The sequence below is a fragment of the Mustela lutreola genome, chromosome 11 (genome assembly GCF_030435805.1).
Source record: "Mustela lutreola isolate mMusLut2 chromosome 11, mMusLut2.pri, whole genome shotgun sequence".
NCBI classification, from domain to species: domain Eukaryota; kingdom Metazoa; phylum Chordata; class Mammalia; order Carnivora; family Mustelidae; genus Mustela; species Mustela lutreola.
The window spans coordinates 69003470-69024350 of record NC_081300.1 but is presented as its reverse complement, the minus strand read 5'-3'; the positions used below and the strand labels follow the sequence as shown (position 1 = coordinate 69024350).

Genomic DNA, 20881 nt, shown 5'->3' with positions numbered 1-20881 from the left:
GACACTGGGAAGCAAAGGGTTTCAAGCCTCCCTTATCTATGTGTGACCTCCAGCCAGTGATAAGAGCCAGAAGCCAGTCTCACTCAGAAGCCTACCTGGCACCATGTTTCTAAGTCATCTGTGTGACTGAGTCCTATAGAGATGAACTGGGTTTCTGGGAGGCTCAAATCACAAAACAAATGGAGCTGGTACAGACTGCAATCCTGGGGAAGGACGTTCTAACCTCAACCTGGGACCACCTACCTCATTCAAGTCCTTCTTTTCTTCCTTCACAGCAAACTTGCCCCGCTTAGACCTCTCTTTCCTCCTCTCAGCCTCTTCCTCAGCTTCTTCTTCGTCAGAGACCCCAAGAGTCCGCTTCCGACCCTGAGTGGTCTACAGCAAGAGGAGAGGGAATATAAGGAGGGCCCCTGTCAGCCCCTTAAGTGCAGAAGATTCCACCTGGCCTAAAGGAACTGTTCCACTCGTATGCTTCTCAGGTCCCGCAAGGTTGAGCCTCCTGACATTACTCAGTATACAACAACCTCCTGATCCCTGTGCCCACAGGGCCCTTTGCTCAAAGTTGTAGCAGAGTGTGCCTCTCATTTTATTTCTCCCTTAGCCTTCCTGGCCAGTCAGCTATGACCACCCTGAGACATGCTGACCATTGTAGCCTACCACGGCTGTCACTAAGCTGCCAACCTATACCTATACCATACAAGCTGGTGGTGGGGACTCAAACTTATGGCAGACCAGAACTTGAAGGGAGCAGTGAAGAGCTCCTTGGACAGGAAATCACCTTGCTCTGTGCCCTGACCAGATCAAGTCCCTTCAGCTATTGAGAATTTACTGCATTTTCCTCCTTAGGAAACAAGCAGCTTTAGATTCGATGACCTCCAGTGAGGCTCCCCCAGTACAGCTTTGACACAGCCTGATTCCATTCCTACACCACTGAGGATAGACTCGGGGCTGGAAGAGATAAAGCATCTTACTGGGCAGAGTTTACTGGGTGGCTCTGGCTTCTTGACCACTGGAGTCTTGATGGCTCTGGGAGCAGGGACCTCCCGAGGGCTCTTGGAGTTGGGTAGCAGAGATGGTGACAGTGGCTGCACCACAGGGGTGGTCCGGGGCGGAGTCTTAACCGGTGTGTTAGCAGGCTTTCGGGGTGCCTCCGGTGGTTGCAGCACCCTAGATGTACTGGCCTCCTCCCGAGCTGCCAGGGCAGGAGGTTTTGGGGTGCTGCTGATGACAGGAGCCTTTCGGGGCTGGCTGGCTGGCCTGGGAGGTTGCAGGGAAGGGGGTCTGCTCGGGGCATTCTTGATCACAGCAGGTAAAGGAGGTGACCGAGGTCGCTGAGGTCTACGTGCAGGTTCCTGAAAGAGAACAAGAGAGTAAGAACACTGAGCATAGCATGAGACACCTAAGAAAAAGCCCTTCCCCCTCTCCTGGGCCTTACCTCAGCAGAAGGTCTGGTGGTCACTTCCAAAGGCAATTTCTTCAGGTCAGCTTGGGAGCGGATAGGTGTGGTTTTCTGCACAGCAAACATGATGATGAGGCTGTTTGAATGTCTTGGAACATTCAAGGATACTCTTTGCATCCCTACTATGTGGCTGGGACAGTGTGCATATAAAAAAGAAAACCTAGGCCACAATCCTACTATTGTTAAGACTCCCATTCTTACTGGGGAGACAAAAAATACCCTAAATCATCAGCAAACTGATTAATATAGCAATTCAGAGACCAGGAAAAAGTGTCAATGAACTAAATTCCTATAAAAGAAGCCAGAAAGGTAAGAAAAGCCTGATGGAAAAGGTCAGAAAGGATGAGTGGGATTCAGCAGACATAGAGGCAGGCCTAAGACACCCAGATTGGGTAACATCTGCAAATAAACTGAAGCCAGAAAAGAAAAAGCTTTTTATAATAAAAATGATAAAGGATTAATATCATAAACACATCTCAAAAACCTGACAAATATGAAAAAAATGAGAATAAGCTATCCTGAAAAAACAAATTGATGAATAAAAAAATTGTTGAATTTAAAAATATAAAGGAAATTCAAATTATAAGATGTGTATCTTTGCCTATTAAATTGCAAAATATTTTAAAATAAATGTACTGCTTGTAAAAAACAGAAATTAATATATATTCTGGAGAATAACTTGGAAGTAGTTATAAAAAAGCCATAAGAGGGGCGCCTGGGTGGCTCAGTGGTTTGGGCCTCTGCCTTCGGCTCAGGTCATGATCTCAGAGTCCTGGGATCAAGCTTCCCCCTCTCTCTCTGCCTGCCTCTCTGCCTACTTGTGATTTCTCTCTGTCAAATAAATAAATAAATAAATAATCTTAAAAAAAAAGGGGGGGGGGCATAAGATTTTACAAACCCTCTTACTCTTTCAAATTGACTTCTGAAAAAGTGTCTCAAGAAAAGTATGCACTAGGGACGCCTGGATGGCTCGGTTGGTTAGCAGCTGCCTTCGGCTCAGGTCATGATACCAGCGTCCTGGGATCGAGTCCTGCATCGGGCTCCTTGCTCGGCAGGGAGCCTGCTTCTCTCTCTGCCTCTGCCTGTCACTCTGTCTGCCTGTGCTCACTCTCGCTCCTCTCTCTCTCTGACAAATAAATAAATAAAATCTTAAAAAAAAAAAAAAGTATGCACTAAAGAGCATCTATCATGATGCATAATTTCCATATTTTTATTATAAAATATATATTTATGTACACATAGGTAGTCATAAAAAGTTAGGATATTTTAGTTGATGGCAGTTACCTCTCTGATAGGATACTTATTTTCTGACCACATTGGAATACATAAACAAAATAGCTAGCTCTGTCCATTGCCCATGACCCACACACCTGCAGGGCTTCTAGCTTTTCCTGCTGCTGGCGAATTTTCTCTGTCAACTGCTTCTGCTTCTCTTCTTGTGTCTTTAGGTCCTTTCTGAATGTCCCCAGGGGAACCTTCTGCTTCTGTTCAGAAGCCTCACATCTGTAGAAAGAGAGTGGTTAGGGAGGTGATGGCAAAACAGGGCCCTAAGTAGGACATGGCCCTTCCTCTTCGACCAACCCATGCTCTCTCTCACCATAGCAACAACCTCAGGGATCCCAAATGTACAGAATGAATACTCACTGCAGGACAGACATCTATTCTTATTTCCAGGGCACTTATTATTTGCAGCAAGACAGAGATGTGAGGATATCAGCACTGACCTCAAGATGCACAGCGAGTTATTTACCCAAAAGGTAGAGAGAATACAGTGGGGAGATAAGAGATACCCACAATCTCCTTGTTAGAGCAAGTGCTCACCGGTCCTGCTCAGGATCAGGGTTCATGGAGCAAACCCAGGTGTCAGGGTAATCTTTTTCCACAGAACTCAGCTGGAAGGGGAGGGTTCGCCACTTCAGACACAAATCTGTGACACAGAAAACACCCCCACAAACATCAGCCTTGCCCCGTAACAATCTTTAGTAAACAGGCTCCTCCCAACCAAGCCCAAGGCAAAGATGCCCCCAACTTTCCGTGCAAAGATCTTTACGCTGGCTACAACTCTGCCTTCCTTGCAGAATAGTAATTCTTCTCAGGGATGGTGATTCCAGCAAGAAGAGACATTTTATATTGTGGACTTTTCAATGTTCCCAGCCTCTCTCCCTCCTCTGACAGGATCCTGGCTAAATCATCACTCACAGCATTAAGAACGTGGCACCAAAGTTAGGCTCCGCGGGTTAGATACACTCTGCCTCATTCAGGAGGGACAGGTGGACTTGACACAGCCCCAAGGCTGAGCTCCCAGGGCCACCACCAGACTCATCTCCAGTGGGACCCAGAGTCCATGAAAGTCAAGTCAGGAGGCCAGCAAGGGGACATGGATTATGGTGGAGAGTCAGAAAGAGGTTCCGACCACCGGCTCACCACACTGGATGGTGGTTGGGATTTCCATAGCTCTCCGACGCTTGTAACGTAGCTCACTGGATGGGGGCTGGTTCCAGTTGGCAGAGAGGTAGCCAAACTCATCCCAGAACTTGATGATTCCCCTCTGGGCTGGAAAGGAAACACCCACACATATTAGGAGCCAGCCTCTTGCTCTTCCTAAATTTATACCCTTGGGCACTAAGGGTCTCCTAAGATAAGAAGTGAACAGAAAGGGAATTACCAATGGCAATGTCCTTCCAGTACTGTGCCAGATGCTCCCCCATCGCCCGCAGCAGGTGCCGGTACTCCTTGGCATCAGCAAAGTCCTGCTTGTTGTGTGTAGGTTCCAGGACCAGGTAGGGCACGTCAACAACCCCAACAACCCCACCGCATGCCCTGAAGGGAGAAAGAAGACAGTTCTGTCATCCCACTGGCCCACTCACCACCTTAGGCTGAAAAGCTGTTGGTGGGCAATACTCACATGCCTCCTTCAAGCTGTGGGCCCACTTTCTCATACATCTTGATCAGGCGGCTACAGTTATAGATGAACATGCCATCCAGGTCCCGGTGTTCAATGTTGACCCCAAAGACAAAATTCAGTTCCTTAGGTTCTTTAAGTGCTCTGAGAAGACACAAGATAAATGTAAACAGATCAACCCATTAACAAACAAACACCATCTTCTTTAAGATATGTGAGCTTAAGCTTAAACTTGAGACATGTTAAGAAATAAATTTTGCACTTCCAGTCAAATGTGTAACCCATCAGACCTGGTGGGGGTATGGTACTGTGTAGTGACTCTAAGAATCCCTAATTAAAAGCATGTGACTATGGCTGGCTTCTGGTAACAAAACAGGGATGTTAAGATTTAAGTATGAATGGGATACTGTGAAGCTGCTGCAAATCTGTGTGAAGATAGTTACATGGTGGGCTAAACACAAGGTCATACCTAGTCCACTAATATGACAGTAATTAATTCTAAAAAGGTAAAAATTCACTAGAACGATGAACATGTATGTGAGAGAAGAGACCCTCATGTGATGAGTAACAAAACCATGGAGTTGAAAAGCGGATTAATAAGCAGTGCACTGGGGCGCCGGGTGGCTCAGTGGGTTAAAGCCTCTGCCTTCGGCTCAGGTCATGATCCCAGGGTCCTGGGATCGAGCCCCACATCAGGCTCTCTGCTTAGCAGGGAGCCTGCTCCCGCCCCCCCACGCCTGCCCCTCTGCCTACTTCTGATCTCTGTCTGTCAAATAAATAAATTTTAAAAAAAATAAATAAATAAGCAGTGCACTAACTCAGAAGAATCCAGGAACCTATATGCTTGTGGCAGGAAGGCCAAGAAACAGCAACTTAGGAATTCTAAGACCAGAGTTCCGAGAAGCTCCAGACATAAAACGGAATATGGAGATAACCTAATGAGCTAGGGAAAGTGCCCATTCTCCAAAACTCAATCTACAACATTACTCCATATTTTAACCCGGGATAAAATATTAAGAGTAAATAGTACCAGAAGGTACTAATATAAAGGAGTTTTAAGATGGTATTTCTAAAAATGGTCTGTGTATTACAAGTTTTGTATAGCTAGCATCATATATATATGATGTATCTACATATAATATATATACTTATATATGATATATATTATTAAATATATATATTTAAAGGATATATATATATCCTTTAAATGAAAAAGAGAAAAAAGAAAAAATGAAGAGAAAAAAGGAGGGAGAAGGAAGGAAGAGAGAGAGAAAAAAAAGAAAAAACAGAGGGAGGAATGGGAATGGCCAGGAAGGAAGGTCTGGTGTTCTATTCCAGGGATAGGCCCTGCCCTGACTTTTCCTACCTCAGGAGAAAACCTACAGTGGGCACTGACAAGCATTTGGGACCACAACATCACTGGCTCTCTCAAAGCAACCTTTGTGATAGAACAGCAAACTCACAAGGTGGGGAGGATTCCTGAAGCTCTTTAATTGCCAATACTGAGTACAAACGTTACATAATTTTAAAAAACAAAAAGCCAGGGACACCTGGGTGGCTCAGTTGGTTAAGTGGCTGCCTACAGCTAGGGTCCTTGGGATCAAGCCCTGTACATGGGCTCCTTGCTCAGGGAGCCTGCTTCTCCCCCTGCCTACCACTCCCCCTGCTTGTGTGAGTTCTCACTCTTTCTCTCTGGCAAATAAATAAATAAATAAACCTTAAAAACAAAACACCCACAAAAGCCAGCCCTGGCACTCACCGTTGCTTGGCTTCCTTGATCCGCTTCTTGACATCTGCTTCTCTGCGCAGGGTAATGGCTGTGTTCTGGACCTGCCGCAACATCACCTGGAAACATACGTTGGCACCAAGTGAGGGGAGGAGGTGCTGTGGGCCATAGCAGGCAATATTATAATCACCATCTGAAACTTCTGTTTAAATCACATGGATTCAGAACCACACTTAGAGATTTACTTCTTTTCTACAGAAAAAATGACCTTAATGGGGACAAACTCAAAAGCTGTGCTTTACCTGACCAGGCTGAAATGAAGGAGGAAACACCCCCAACTGAAATAATAGTGTCAGACAGAGGGGTAAAGAACTGCTCAGACCCCTTCAGGTATGTGACCTGGGGCAAGTGACCATCTTCACTTCAATCTCCCTTTCTATAAACTGAGAATACTAACAGTGGCCACTCCATATTGTCGTTAGGATGTTGAAATGATTAGCCAAGATTCTGCCATACAGTGTGTTCAATAATGATTATGGAAACATCTTAATGTCCCATTTTGCAGGTTTAGGGAGAGGGGTTCACAACTAGCTTGGGGCTGAGCCAGGCCAGCTCTGGGATCCTAATGCCAGAAATGTTAGACAACAACAAAAAGAAATGTTAGACAATAGCTGCTCAGATGTGGGGCCTTACCCTGGAGTCCCGCGTGAGGTCTCCACCTAGGCGAACTTCTAAGGTCCGAGCTTTGCTCTCTGCCTCCCGTGCCTTCTCCTCAGCTAAAATCCAGAAGAAGCCATGATTAAAGAATACAAAGGTTCAAAAACTCTTAGTCATCCTTCCTGAATCCCACAGTGCAGTACCTACTGGGCAAGATGTATGTACACTGCAAAGGAACAAAAGAGCTGCCTCCAACCTCCCTGCCTTGAATGCAGAGTCAGTACAAAAAGGAAAATCCTTTTGTTTGGAGGCCTCAAACAAAACAGGCACTATTTATACTTTAGACATTTTTTTTTAACTTTACAAACGAAGCAGAACAGGTCAAAAACTGCCCAAGGCAACCAGAGTTACATCCTCAGCAGGAGCTGGAAGGCATCAAAGTCCTCAGCCAATCACTCTCCATCAAGCTGCCAAGAAGCCCCGTCACCATGAGAAACCTTGAGATTTTTGCCCTGGAGTCAGGAAAACTAATTTCACAAGTATTTGGGCCAAAGGAAAGTGTGAGATTCTTCACTCTGGGCAAATCAAGGAGTTGGTGCTATTTTAGGTAAGTCCCTAAAAATGGCTGATAAAGTAGAGTCTAGGGGAAAATATGCTGAGAGGATTGGCATGCAAGGGGAGGGGTGCAAGAGGAACTAGACCAGTGGTTCAGAAGAGCCTGCCCCTGGGTGCTAGCTAGACAAAGCTTTTTTTGGATCCTGCTTTGGCCAGAAGTATCCCCCAGACAACCCCAACCTGATCCCACCTCCTGCCCAGGGGGCAGGGAGTGCACATTACCAATCCGCGCTACATGCTCAGCTTTCTTCACCTCCTGCTCTGCGCGAGTCTTGAAACGGCTTGATGTGTACTTGTACATCCTGAACAGGGGAAAAAGCAACCTGAACACCCAAGCAGCAGCAGGGTAGGGCAGCAACCTGTGCAACTCAAGAAGCACCCTGCCCTGCTGTTCCTGCTTCCTTCCAAGCTGCACTATATTCATGATGAGTCAAAAACTTATTTTAGGGCGCCTGGTTGGTTCAGTTCCTTAAGCGACTGCCTTTAGCTCAGGTCATGATCCTGGAGTCCCAGTATCAAGTCCCACATAGGCCTCCCTGCTCAGTGGAGAGTCTGCTTCTCTCTCTGACCCTCTCCCGTCTCGTGCTCTCTCTCACTCATTCTCTCAAAAAAACCCAACAAAACAAAAACGAAAACTTAGTTTAGCAAAATCCTCAACTCCTTATTCCACTTTCCCCTTGCTCCATCTTTGATAAGCAACCTCACTACTCACCAGATGTGTCAATAATCCCACAGAAGAAACAAATCTCAGCAATCAGCCAGGGCCTTTGCTCTCTCCTGTGTAGTATCTCAAGGTCCCTTGGCCCTAAAGCTGAGAGGCTCAGTTCATTGTGCCAGGTAGGGCACCCTCCATGTCATAGAACTCACACTCAGAAAGCTTCAACAGCCAATCTTCACAGGTCACCAGCCATCTGTGCCCCCTCCTCAACACTTAGAAGTTTCTATGCAGTAAATCACAAGGAGCTTAAAGGCCCAAATGCAGTCAACACTGTCAGAGCCTCTTATCATCATCACTCCTACCATCACCCCAACAATGCCCATAAGAAATACAGCCACAGCCCCATTCTCAGCTCAAGGGAACAGCAGACCAGGGTGGGCAGGCCCCTACCTGGGCTTATATAGGCAGCAGGAGAGCCTCTTGGTCTGCACCTTGTGCCCATGGATGAAGATCCGCATACGGGGATCAATATAGAGCACAGCAGCATAGGCACGGAAGGAGCGCCGCTCTGGCTTCCTAGAGGTGGCAGGAATGGAAGAGTGCTATCACCCACCCACAACCAGCTTGGCCAAAGAAATGGCAAGACAGCCTCTCTGCAAACCCTCCACCTCATATCCTGGATTTTCTCACCACCCTGAAGGGCTGCTCCCTCAGTGTGGGATGCACACCCCTCAAATCCCCAGCATAGGCACTCCACAGACACCTGACCCAGCCCTACCACAGGCCCCACCAAAGACCCAGCAAATCCTCCCCCACCTCTAAGGCTGTTTCCAAATCAAGGAGTCAGAGCAAGAGATAATTAATCTTTTCTTTTGGCTTAGCTGTGGAGCTGCTGTCCTATTCATCCTGCTTGTGGTAAGAAAATATGGAGTACTCAGCTTCATCAACTCCAATACTGGGAAATTAGAGAATGAGCTCCCTCTCCCCCTTTCGCTAAACTCACCTCCTGAGCTTTCTCCCTGAGAAAATGAACACCAGTTCCAAGACTTCCCTCCCTTCTCAGCCATACTCACGTGCCCTCTGGGGAAGTCTCTGCCATCTGGATATCTCTTGGATTTGAGATTATGTCTAGCTCTGGCTCTCCATTATCCATGAGTTTGAGATTGAAGATGATCACCAGTGTTCCTGGGAAAGAAATCATCCTTTTGTCCTGCTAGGCACCACCTGCCCATCCCCACACCATTCATGGCTCTGGAGCTCCTAGATTCTAGGGACTGTAGGCTCAATCCTACTTACCACTGTCCCCAGGAATCTTCATGAATTGAGTCATAACTTCCTCTTCATTGCGGAAGGGAGAATACTTGTAGATGAGCTCTGTCTCAATGGCAAACTTCTCCACATTGTCTGTGACAGGTTCCCGGGTCCGAGCATTCCAGGTGGGCAATGGGACTATCACCTTTGGAGAAAGCACAGGCAGACACTGATGGAAGACCCAGAAGAGCCTCCCTCAAAATGTACCCCTCATCGTGTCCCTCTCCACAGTGGCTCCACACTGCCCCACTGCCCCAGAGGAGAGATTCAAGCTTTGTAGCCTGACATCAGAGGCTCTCTGACTTCTGCCCTTTCCAAGACTCAGCCTCACAGCACTAGGTCCTCTGGGATATGCTGATTTATGCCCTGGAGGTCTTTGCACAGGCAGTTCCCTGCTTGGGATGGCCCTGGCCATTCTCCTAATTTGGTGTTAATTCTACTCTTTCTACTACTGAAAAGATATCTGTACTTATCTAGTGAATCTGAAGATACCTATAAACATACAACTCAGCAATTCCACTCCAGAACCTGGCAGTGTGTCCTGTATATATGTACCAGCAACCAATTTAGAATGGATAAATTATACTATCATATATTTATACAATGGAGTAGTGTGTAGTAATGATAATGAACAAACTAACAGCTATTAGCATCAACATGGATGGATCTCAAAAACAATGCTATGTGAGGGGCGACTGGTTGGCTCAGTTGGTTAAGTGTCTGACTCCTGATTTTGACTCAGGTTATGATCTCAGGGTTGTGAGATCAAGCCCCATGTTGGGCTCTGAGCTGGGCATAAAGCCTGCTTGAGATTCTTTCTTTCCCTGCCCCTCCCCCTACTAAAACAAAAACAACAAAAAATTGTTACATGAAAAAAGACAAAATAGAAAAAAAAAAATCAATCTTATGGTATGAGCCCACTTACATAAACATAAAATAGACAAAACTAAACTATTCAAGAATGCATATACAACACAGGTGCCAAAACTATATAGAGAACAAGGAAATAATCATTACAAAAGTTACCTGAAGGTGGTTCCTTCAGAGGTGCAGTAAGGAATGCAGCTAGTGAGGGGACACACTGGGGGCTTCTAGTATCAGTCTATTAGGACAGTTACCTAGGTGTTCACTTTGTAATTATCCTCTCAACTGTACCTGCATTTTTAAAAAGATTTTATTTATTTGACAGAGAGATCACAAGTAGGCAGAGAGGCAGGCAGAGAGAGAGCAGGAAGCAGGCTCCCTGCTGAGCAGAGGGCCTGATGTAGGCCTCCATCCCAGAACCCTGGGATCATGACCTGAGCCAGAGGCTTAACCCACAGAGCCACCCAGGTGCCCTGTACCTGTATTTTAATATACTTTTTCATACTATGGAATTTAATCTTATGTTTTTAAAAATCCTACCTTCGTCAATTAAACTTCAATAAAACTGGAGGGAAAAAATCCTCCTCTTTCTTCTAAAACCCCACCCTCGAGTGCCACACCCTTTAGACGTGGCTCCTCTCTCAGCCAGGTGCCCAGGAGCCCTGTGGATAGCTGACATTTGATTCCCTCTGTAAAGCAAACCAGTCTCAGCCACCTCAAAGGTTGAAATCAAACGGCCTACTCTGAGAATAAAGGGGTTCTATATTTTAAGAAGTGTCAGGGTGACACTTACTGTTAAGGGTTCTGAGACATTTTACTGTTTTCTAAGAACCTTTAATTCCTAATGGTATTCATCCCTAGAGCTCGTTTGGACACATTCCTATTCAGTAGAAAATGATCTTATTTTGAAATCTTGGCTGAGTTTGTGCTAGAGTACAATCCAAAATAGTGACCTTCTAGCACCAAGTAAGGAAAAAAATTCAACCTAGCTTTTTCACCCAAGGAACTGAGTTCCATTTGTGTTCTATGAATCTATACCTGACTCTGCAACCCCCATTCTTCACAACAGCCCAGGTGACATCTCAGCATCTGAGATCCCAGGTCCTCCTCTCACTGTGTACACCACTTTAGGTGAGCTCATCTGCTACCAAGGATCCCAGAGCCCAGGCCTCCCCAGAAGCTCACGACCCAGACTTAACTTTTCATGTCCAGGGGAACTTACACTCTTCACCAAAGAGCAGGGCGCCACTCTCATTCTTTACCAGCTCTAAAGAGCCGACATCATGCCCCAGCAGCCATACCAGAACCAACATCATTCATGACCTTCCTTCCTCTCTCCACTAATCAAACACCAGATTTGTGGGCCTCGCATGCTTAAAGGACCTCCCTGCTTCCGTCCTGCCAGGCCACACACAGCTAGGGAATCTCGACCAATCTACTCCAACACCTTTCTCTCCTCCTCTTCTTCTTCTTTTTTTTTTTTTTTTTGAGACCGAGAGTGAGAGCAGGCAGGGAGGAGGAAAGGGAGAGAGAAAATCTAAAGCAGGCTATGCACTGGGCATAGCCCAATGGAGGCTCAATCTCAGGAGCCTGAGATCTTGACGTGAGGTAAAATCGAGAGTCAGATCCTTAACATTCTGAGCCACCCAGGTGCCCCACAAAACTGATCCTTTTAAAAGAGAATCTGATACTGCCACACCACCTTTACTTAAAAGATCAAACCTGACCTATCCCTCCTGCTCTCCAGAGGCCACCACCTTTCTTCAGGTAGCCCCTCTGTCAAGTCTGATCCCACAGCCCTCACCAGCCCTCAGGGCCTTCAACAGGCTACTTCCATGGACTTGACCACCTTCCTCTCACTACCCACAGTCCATCAGGAAACATTCCTGAAAACCACAGCCTGGGCAAAAGTTCTCCTGCCCTCCCTTCTCCCAGGAACCTGTTCATTCCAGCTATACACTTCTCTCACTGCATGTATGATGGATGAACTGACACTGTGCACCAAAAAGGCAAACAAATCCACTGGCTTGCCAAGTAAAGGTGGTAGGAAAAAACAGCCTTTCATTCCCACCATGAACTAATTTGTTATGATTTAAGCTCACATCTAATAGGGCCAGCACAAATTAAATCACAGCTAACTAAGAGAGACTGAAACCCTAACTAAATTCACCTATCTCAGGATTTCTGTCTGCAGACCCTCTCAGTCCCTTCTTACAGCTCTGGCCACCGTTTCTCACACATGAAAGGAGAAAGAGTCCAGACTGAGGCTGGGCAGACTAGTCTCTGATCCCCTCTCTGGCGAGGAAGCACATACCTCACCAGACGAGCTCGGTAGATGTCTTAACCGCGAGGCCACAAAGAGACTCAACCGAGCATGTGTTTAGCTTAATAATTAACTAATTAATGTTTTAAAATCAGAATACTCTAGATTCATTAGGACTTCTTTCCAGCATAGCAATGATGAGCTGGGGCTAAGTGTCATCTGTCATTTAGCAAAGAACTTACCATGATGGTTTCAATATACTTTCCTGCTTCATTACCTGCTCAGGCCCCACAGATATCTGACTTGTACCTTCTGATATAGACCATTAAAGCAACAAATTTCTTAAAAAGGAAAATATAATCATAGCACATTTCACAAAATCACCATCATATGAGAAAGACAGTGCTGCTCCTATTATAAGTTCTTATTATTACTGCAGGTTGTGCTCTCCACCCATAGTCAAGAAGCCAAAACATTCCCCTTGATAAAACAACTCTTCATACTGACACCCCAACAGACTAAATTCAGGCTGTAGGTCTAGAGAAGTTACAAATCCAACTCTTGGTTCCTGCCATTTGATGGCCTCATTCTCAGAAACAAGACAACTATTCTCTAAAGCTTTGAGATTTTTTCTTTATTTTTCATTTTTATTTTTATTAACATATAATGTATTATTTGCCCCAGGGGTACAGGTCTGTGGATCATCAGGCTTACACATTTCACAGCACTCACCATAGCATATACCCTCCCCCATGTCTATAACCCAGCTGCCCTATCCCTACACCCCAATCCCCCAGCAACCCTCAGTTTGTTTTGTGAGAGTAAGAGTCTCTTATGGTTTGTCTCGCTCCTGATCCCATCTTGTTTCATTTTTTCCTTCCCTATGTCAACCCCTGCCCCGCCTCTCAAATTCCTCGTATCAGAGAGATCATATGATAATTGTCTTTCTCTAACTGACTTATTTCGCTCAGCATAATACCCTCTAGTTCTCTTGCAAAAGAGAAGATTTCATTTCTTTTGATGGCTGCATAGTATTCCTGTGTGTGTGTGTGTACATATACGTACACACACACACATACCACATCTTCTTTATTCATTCATCTGTTGATGGACATCTAGGTTCTTTCCATAGTTTGGCTATTATGGACACTGCTGCTATAAACATTCGGGTACATGTGCCCCTTCAGATCACTACATTTGTAGCTTTAGGGTAAATACCCCATAGTGCGATTGCTGGGTTGTAGGGTTAAAGCTTTGAAATTTTTAACTCCTCTAGCACTAAGAAGTCTGCCTAACCCCTCAACAAGTTAATCCAAACAGATAATCCCACAAGGAGCTTGGCTGCAATCCTGCAAACCCAATAAGCACAGCATGGCAAATAACCTAGGCAGACCCAGGAAATGTGAAATGATGACTCAAACCATGAGGAAAGGACCTACTTCATCAATGCCTTCTTCCTCATGAAAGGTCCGAGACAAAAAGAGGCAGGTCATGGTGTCTTCCTTCTTAGTGAAGAGTATAAAATCCTTCCCGATGCGCATTGAGCCCCTGAAAGGAAAGCACAAATGGGTTATTCTCCCAGGGATTCAAAAACTCACCTGAAAAAAAGAGCGAATTCACCCTCTGGACATGACTAAAACTGCCTTTGGAAAGCTCTCCTCAAGACCTCCCTTCCTCACAGGACCCTGAGATGAGGTCCACAGTCCTCATTCCCTCTGCTCTTACATAAGCCTTCATCATTCCTCACAATTAGCATGACCCCACTTACCCTCCAAAGAAGGCTTCCTCACTACCCTTCTAGGGCACATTCACCACAGATCACCAGCCCCAAGTTTAACTCCTGACCTGCTGCCACAACAGCAAGTAACCCCTACTGCCCATGTACCAGGTTCATCTCAGCTACACAAGGGCTGCTGTACTCTCTGTGCCACCATCCAATTTCCCTCCAGGAACTAATACCTTCAACACATCATCTTCCATGCTGACCACATCCAGTTCCCATCTGGTCCTTCCTTTGTTGACACAAATTCCTTCTCATTCACTCATCAAATGGCAGCACCATCAAGGGCACAGCCCACAATCTACACTCACTAAGTCCTCAAAAAAACAAAACAAAAACAAAAACAAAAAAAACACAAAAAAACGGTATGATCCTAAGGCTAAACCAAATACAGGGGCTAACCAAACACAATATAATTCTTAATCATAGTTTTTAAGGAGGCCTATAATTGGTTCATATCCTATAATCTCAACCATCTTCTCTCTCAAAATGGTTTTGCCACTTCAAGCTCATTATAGGCGGTCCCTGCTCTTAGATGCAACTGATTTCTGGGAAATGTGCCTTGAGGCTGGGTTCCACAAGGCGAAAGTCTAAATGGAATCAACTGCTTCCTTCCTCTGTTTAGCCACATTAAATCAAGTGAGGTGCAGGCAAGGACAGGCCTTTCTGGGCAACAGGAACAGGGCAGAAGTTCCAACAGTTCATTGCCCACTGAACAATGGGGCTGTTTAACTCCTTTCTTCGAAGCAGCTTCTGGGGCTTTATGGCTATTATCTCATTAGTCTTCATAATACCCCAGGGAGGAGATGGCAGTGGGAAGCCTCATTACTTTCTTCTACATACAAATACAAACCAGGCTGGCATGCCAAACACACAAATGAATGCCATGTCCCATTTCCCCAAATGCTCAGGAAAACGCCCAGGACACTATCCAGAGACACCCTGGGGGCTGCCAAGTTCTCTTTCTCCTCCTCCAGTTCCCAAGATGCTGGCAATGCTACTTCCTCTGACAGATTTCACAGCCCTCCTCCTTCTCCCCTGAAGCTTACGGATAGCATATTACCTTCCCTTCTGTCAAAGCTTGCTCTTGCCCTAATTTGGCAAAAACTCTCACTTTGTGCTTCTTTATTCTCTCTTTGATCCTGACCTTGGAGCTAAGAACAACAACCCCAAAAATGCCACCTCTCTGCTGGCTTCCTTGCTTCTCAGCCCTATTCTCACCACAAATCACTCCTTTCTGAAACTCTTTCTCAACTTCTGAATTGGTTTCAAAATAAATACACTCTCAACACTAGATGGCTCCAACTGAATGCATCCTTTATAAAACTCAGTCTACTAAAATATGTTAATGATAACACTTGCAACTTCCCAGTCTTCTAAGCACCGTTAGAGTCCTATTTTGTTTGCTCCTCAAACTTGCTCTGTAAGGTAGAATGTCAGAGAACAGAACTGCATTTTCTAGATTAGAAAACACATATGCAGAGACATGAAAGAGCTTGCCTGAGGCCACAAACCTGCTAAGATCAGGTAGAAGGAGACTGGACTACAATCCAGATGGGAAGTCAGGACTTCTTTCACACTGACACTAAGAGACCTCAGTTATTGGGATTTAGGGCACCAGCACCAGAACAATGGGGAACCTACCTAGAGACTCCTAGGCCCTACCCTAGCTGAATAGCTTTAGCTATTCAGACCAGGAATCTGCCATGGAAAGATCAAAGGAGAAATAAAGAATCCAGAAACTAGTCTAAGGCTCTCAAGGCAATAAGAGCATTTAATCCTTAACTTACTTAGCACGTATTTATAATCCCAATTTACAAAAAGGATGCTAAAGCTCAGAGAAATAATTGAGTGGCTGAGGTGAGATCTGAATTTTAATTTGTATGACTGAAGTGAGATGGGTAACCGCTCCAGCTCTGCTGTCAAAATGACCTGGTTCATATCTCAGCTCTACACTTGGGCTACACTTTTATACCTTTTATAAGATATAAAATTTTTATATTTTTATACCTTGGGCTACACTTTTATACCTCTGGGCAAATCACTTCATCCCCATAAATCTCAATTTCCTCATTGGAAAATGAGAATAAATAAGAATAGAAGGAATAAATAAGATCATTCAAGTAAAATTTTTAGCAAAGTGCCTGGCACATTGTAAGAACTTGTTACTACCATTTGGTTTCTCCCCTGAAAGACAAATAGTCCAGGTACCATGTCCCCGATGTCTTTGGAAGCACTCTCTTTCCTTGCCAAAGCATGCTGCATGCGAGGGACAACTGATACTGCTGACTGACCAAAGCACCACCCTCTCTCGAACAAAACAACACGTTTCCACAGCAAGACCGGAAATGTGACTCAGAATTCCATTTGTACAAATTCCAATTCCACTAAATCTTATTCCATCCAAAGGTATGTACAGCTGGAAGTGAGCATTTCAGAAATAGAAACCTTTCTCTTGGGGCTTCACTCAAAACCAGAACAACACATTCCAAACACCAAACAAGTGGGAACCAAGGGCTGAGAAAGAAGTCCCAAGGGATCTGAAGACAGCAGGACACAGAAGTGGAGACCATGTCCTCTGAGAGGGAGGATTCAGATATCCATTACTCACCCTGGATCCCCAATGCCTGGTCAAAGCATGACATGTGGCGGGTGATCAGGAAACACTGCAATGCCATGAAGCAACCCCTTTAGCATCTCAGATACATCCTAACCCCACAAAACAACCACTTGCATCCTCAAACCAAAGGGTAAAAATAAGAATTTTCATCAGGAGGAGAAATGCAATTCCACAGCACACTGTCAAGAGAAACCTACAGTTTGCTTCTCTCACCCCAAATGGTTTAGGATGTTCATTCTTTCAATCTGTAAGGAAAACCTGGCTGTACAGCAGTTGCTAAGCTCCCAAACTACTACTTCTTTCCAACCTTTCTTCTGCTCTAGAAGGATAAGGAACAGAAAAGTTTTCACTGGACAGCAGCAGAGCAGTATTGCTTAATTCTGTACTGAGTCCTATGACAGGCTTCTAGTATACTTACGATTTTAACCCATTCCCATACTGCCCAATCTGGGTGGACTCAGGTGTTCGCTTGGCCGACTTCCCAAACTGGATCACACTGGCAGCATCACCTGAAGTCACAGGTACAAAGAAAGTGAAAGCATTAACATTTCTTCCCCAGGATCCTCAAAAATCAAAGGTCTGAGCCTAGCTAAATCTAAGCAGGGCTGTGTGTCTACTAAAACCACCTTCCAAGGAAATTCAGAACCATGAGGCAAATGGAAACAACCTCTGACTGGCCTGTCAGTACCACCATCACTATGCCCTTATTCTATTACCAGAACATGGTATGTATGAAGGCTGAGGGAGGCCTCTGTAGTTCCTGCTCCAGGATGTTGTGCAAGCTGATAAATACAATGTCAAGAGACGGGTAATCTGACTGACTTCAGGCTGCCATTCAGATCCTATCTACCATGCTAGGACAAGACCTGGCAAATCCATTAGTGGAATTAAGCCTGAGATGTTGCAACAGACCTCTCTCTCTCCAGGTGTATCTTCTAGTCACAACAGTAAGGCAACAGAAAAACAACACAGTAAGTATTTAGTAAAAAGAGTTACATCCTCCCCAAAATAAGAAATCATCTCTGGGACGCCTGGGTGGCTCAGTTGGTTGGACGACTGCCTTCGGCTCGGGTCATGATCCCGGAGTCCTGGGATCAAGCCCTGCATCAGGCTCCCAGCTCCACGGGGAGTCTGCTTCTCCCTCTGACCTTCTCCTTGCTCATGCTCTCTCTCACTGTCTCTCTCTCAAATAAATAACTAAAATCTTAAAAAAAAAAAAAAAAAAAAATCTCATCACTTACTTGGATCCATTCCTGCTCCATCATCCAAAAAGCAAAGCATAAATCCTCCTCGAAGGTCCTCTCGCCTTTCTGTAAAAGAAGTGGTTGCCATTACTGGGTAGTTACCTACCTACCAGATAATTACCTACCAGGAATTACCAATGGTAGTTCCACCAGAGGGTGGAAACATGCGTAAGGTCAGAAGGTAGATCAGTGTGACATTTGACCCAAAAAGGTTAAGACAAACCTAGCTCCTCCTTCTAATAGCCCTAGTTAGTGTAAGGTAAATGTCAGGGCCCTTGAGGGTGGGCATTACTATCAAATGTTCTCCAATGTTTTCTAGTTAATGACAAAGACTGACAAGACTCTTTGAAGGCAGGATACCTGGTCCACTAGACTAACGACCAAGCAGGGAGCCCAACTAAGGGATTGATACCAGGACTCTGAGGTCATGACCTGAGCCCACTGTCTGAGTCACCCAGGCACGCCCAAACATGCATCTATTTCATAAAAGCCTCAATCATCTTACTGTCTCTCTCTACCTGGATTACTTCCACCTCTGCCCTCTGCCATGGGTCCCAGGGCACTAAAGCACTCCAACTACTACACATTGTACATTGTCAACATTGCTCAAATTCAACAGGGCCATCTTCTTCGTGGGTTAAATCTGGAGTAGCCTTCAGACAATGTTATCAAGCCAGACATGCTGTGGGTACAGTGGTGGCAGTTACTAGCCACAGAAATTGCTATGTCTGTGTATGACTATCCCCAGGCTAACTTGAGTTTCTGGGGTATCTGTACTCATTGCCACATCCTCTGCTTGCAATGGGTCCTTGAAATGGCTCCCTAACCTAGAAATGAGATGGCACAAGATGCAGTGAGAGCTGCCTGGTCCCAGTTGGACTTGCTTGACTAGGAGGAGGAATAGTCTTTTGACAAGAGGATTAAGTCCTTTGATAGTGCAGCCACAGCAGGGCTTCCCGGTTGACAGGAGGGGAACAACCTGGCTGCCATTTCAGTGGGTGCAAGAACCTCTTCTTTCAGTAACTGTCTTCTGCAGCAGCAGGTGGTTACTCAAAGTAGTCTGGGTCTAAACATGTCACAAACACTAAAGAATAGATTCCCAAATTGGGAAGGGGATGATTCTGGAGTTTTCAAGGTGCCTATAACCAATGATAAAGATAATGTGACAAAGGAGGAACAGCACAGGCCTTGGAATCAGGAGAGCACTTCTACTAAAAGGCAAGGGGTATTCGTAAAGTACTACAGGGACAAACCCAAGGCTGCTTTAGAGCCTAATTCCTGAATACTTTTTTGTCTCTGTAAGCTGTGGTTCACCAACTTTAAGCTGAGGAATCCCAGTTTAAAATACTCTTTGTCCTAAAGATTCAGTGAGTCATAACCACCTTCTATTAAATGGACTAGTGTAATTTAAAATGCTATTCAAAAGTATTATAAACCACAGATTTTCAAGTATCACAACGTGTTCAGGAAGCTGACTTTGCTGAAACATTAATGACAAGTGCTTCTTGAGTTCAAGAGCAAGGACCTTCCTGTAAGTATTACGGGTAGATAAGAACGTTTCTCCTTATGGCCGTGCCTCTTATCAGCGTGGAGAATCCAAGTGAGATCTAGTAAGCATGAGTAAGCGCAAGAAAAGTGCAAAGAGGCTTCCAACGTTTCCTTCTGGAGGAAGCGAAGTATAACATGAAGACTCAAACTAAGTCAGATACAGAGTATGGTAAAATAAGTGTTCTAAATCTAGCCAAGAGCCATTTGTTGTACACTTCAGCCATAAAACACACATGAAGATTCTGCTTTGGGATCCAGAATGGTTCAAGCCAAGTGGCACTCCTTGAAAACTGTATAGGAAATTACTTCTAGGCCCTTGTGTTTGTTAGGCACAGAATCATCACTTAACAGTGGGTCTGAGATCCCTTTCTTTTTTTAAAGATTTTATTTATTTGACAGACAGAGATCACAAGTAGGCAGAGAGGCAGGCAGAGAAAGGAGGAAGCAGGCTCCCCGCTGAGCAGAAAGCCCGATGTGGGGCTCAATCCCAGGATCCTGGGATCATGACCCGAGCCAAAGGCAGAGGCTTTAATCCACTGAGCCACCCAGGCGCCCCCTGAGATCCCTTTCTTGTTCTAGGATTTCATTTAAAGATATTTCAGATGGTTTACAAGGGTAAGAGATCCACTAATGGAGGATCTCCTGGCCACATAATGATCAACAGTCTGTAAGCAGCTAGTAGTACCCAAGAGCACATGATCCTCTGCAAGACTGCCTCAAGACCAAGAGACTAGCTAATTTCTTCAGTCACTTCTTCAACTTTGTAAATAGGCAATGTCACATCAACACCTGGTTACAATGCTTATCCTGATCACCTGTTCAATTTACTGAGCACTTCTCTGTTCCTGGCTCTATGATGAAGACAGCAGTAAATAATGCAGATATGATCACTGCCTTCATTGAGCTTACAGTCCAACAGATGCTACTGTCTGTAGCAAATCAGTTAAGTAGAAGGGTTTAAGCAGGAAATTAAGAGTAAGGTAGAGCAAAATGAAGTGTGCATAAGAATCAACTGAAGAGCTTGTTAAAAATACAGATTCTGGGCTCTACCCCAGAAAGTCTGTGTGGGTCTGAGAAGGCATCTGAGAATTTGCATTTTAAAATGCTCCCAGGGGATGCTGATGCTATCCATCAGTGGACCACTCTGTGAGAAGCACTAAGCTAGAGCATCAAGAACCAGAAGGTTTCCCTACTCAAAACTATCTCCCCAGACATCCCACCAGTTAGAGATGTA

At 45.1% G+C, this 20881-nt stretch overlaps 1 protein-coding gene across 6 annotated transcripts in view; it reads right to left on the bottom strand.

The window, feature by feature from the left end:
* MORC2 (MORC family CW-type zinc finger 2) overlaps positions 1–20881 on the bottom strand; it is a 42070-nt gene that overhangs the window by 6654 nt on the left and 14535 nt on the right. For 5 of the 6 annotated variants that reach the window (XM_059140098.1, XM_059140099.1, XM_059140100.1 and 2 more), the window contains 17 exons: positions 18097–18165; positions 17274–17364; positions 13895–14003; positions 9314–9473; positions 9091–9202; positions 8468–8593; positions 7582–7661; positions 6781–6863; positions 6121–6206; positions 4365–4505; positions 4125–4279; positions 3884–4012; positions 3281–3386; positions 2830–2962; positions 1436–1510; positions 972–1352; positions 244–375 (listed from right to left, as the gene is read on the bottom strand). In XM_059140098.1, the coding sequence (XP_058996081.1) occupies positions 244–375; positions 972–1352; positions 1436–1510; positions 2830–2962; positions 3281–3386; positions 3884–4012; positions 4125–4279; positions 4365–4505; positions 6121–6206; positions 6781–6863; positions 7582–7661; positions 8468–8593; positions 9091–9202; positions 9314–9473; positions 13895–14003; positions 17274–17364; positions 18097–18165 (2168 nt within the window). Of the gene's footprint in view, positions 1–243; positions 376–971; positions 1353–1435; positions 1511–2829; positions 2963–3280; positions 3387–3883; positions 4013–4124; positions 4280–4364; positions 4506–6120; positions 6207–6780; positions 6864–7581; positions 7662–8467; positions 8594–9090; positions 9203–9313; positions 9474–13894; positions 14004–16846; positions 17177–17273; positions 17365–18096; positions 18166–20881 lie in introns of those variants that run through there. The other variant, XM_059140103.1, reaches the window with a different exon arrangement.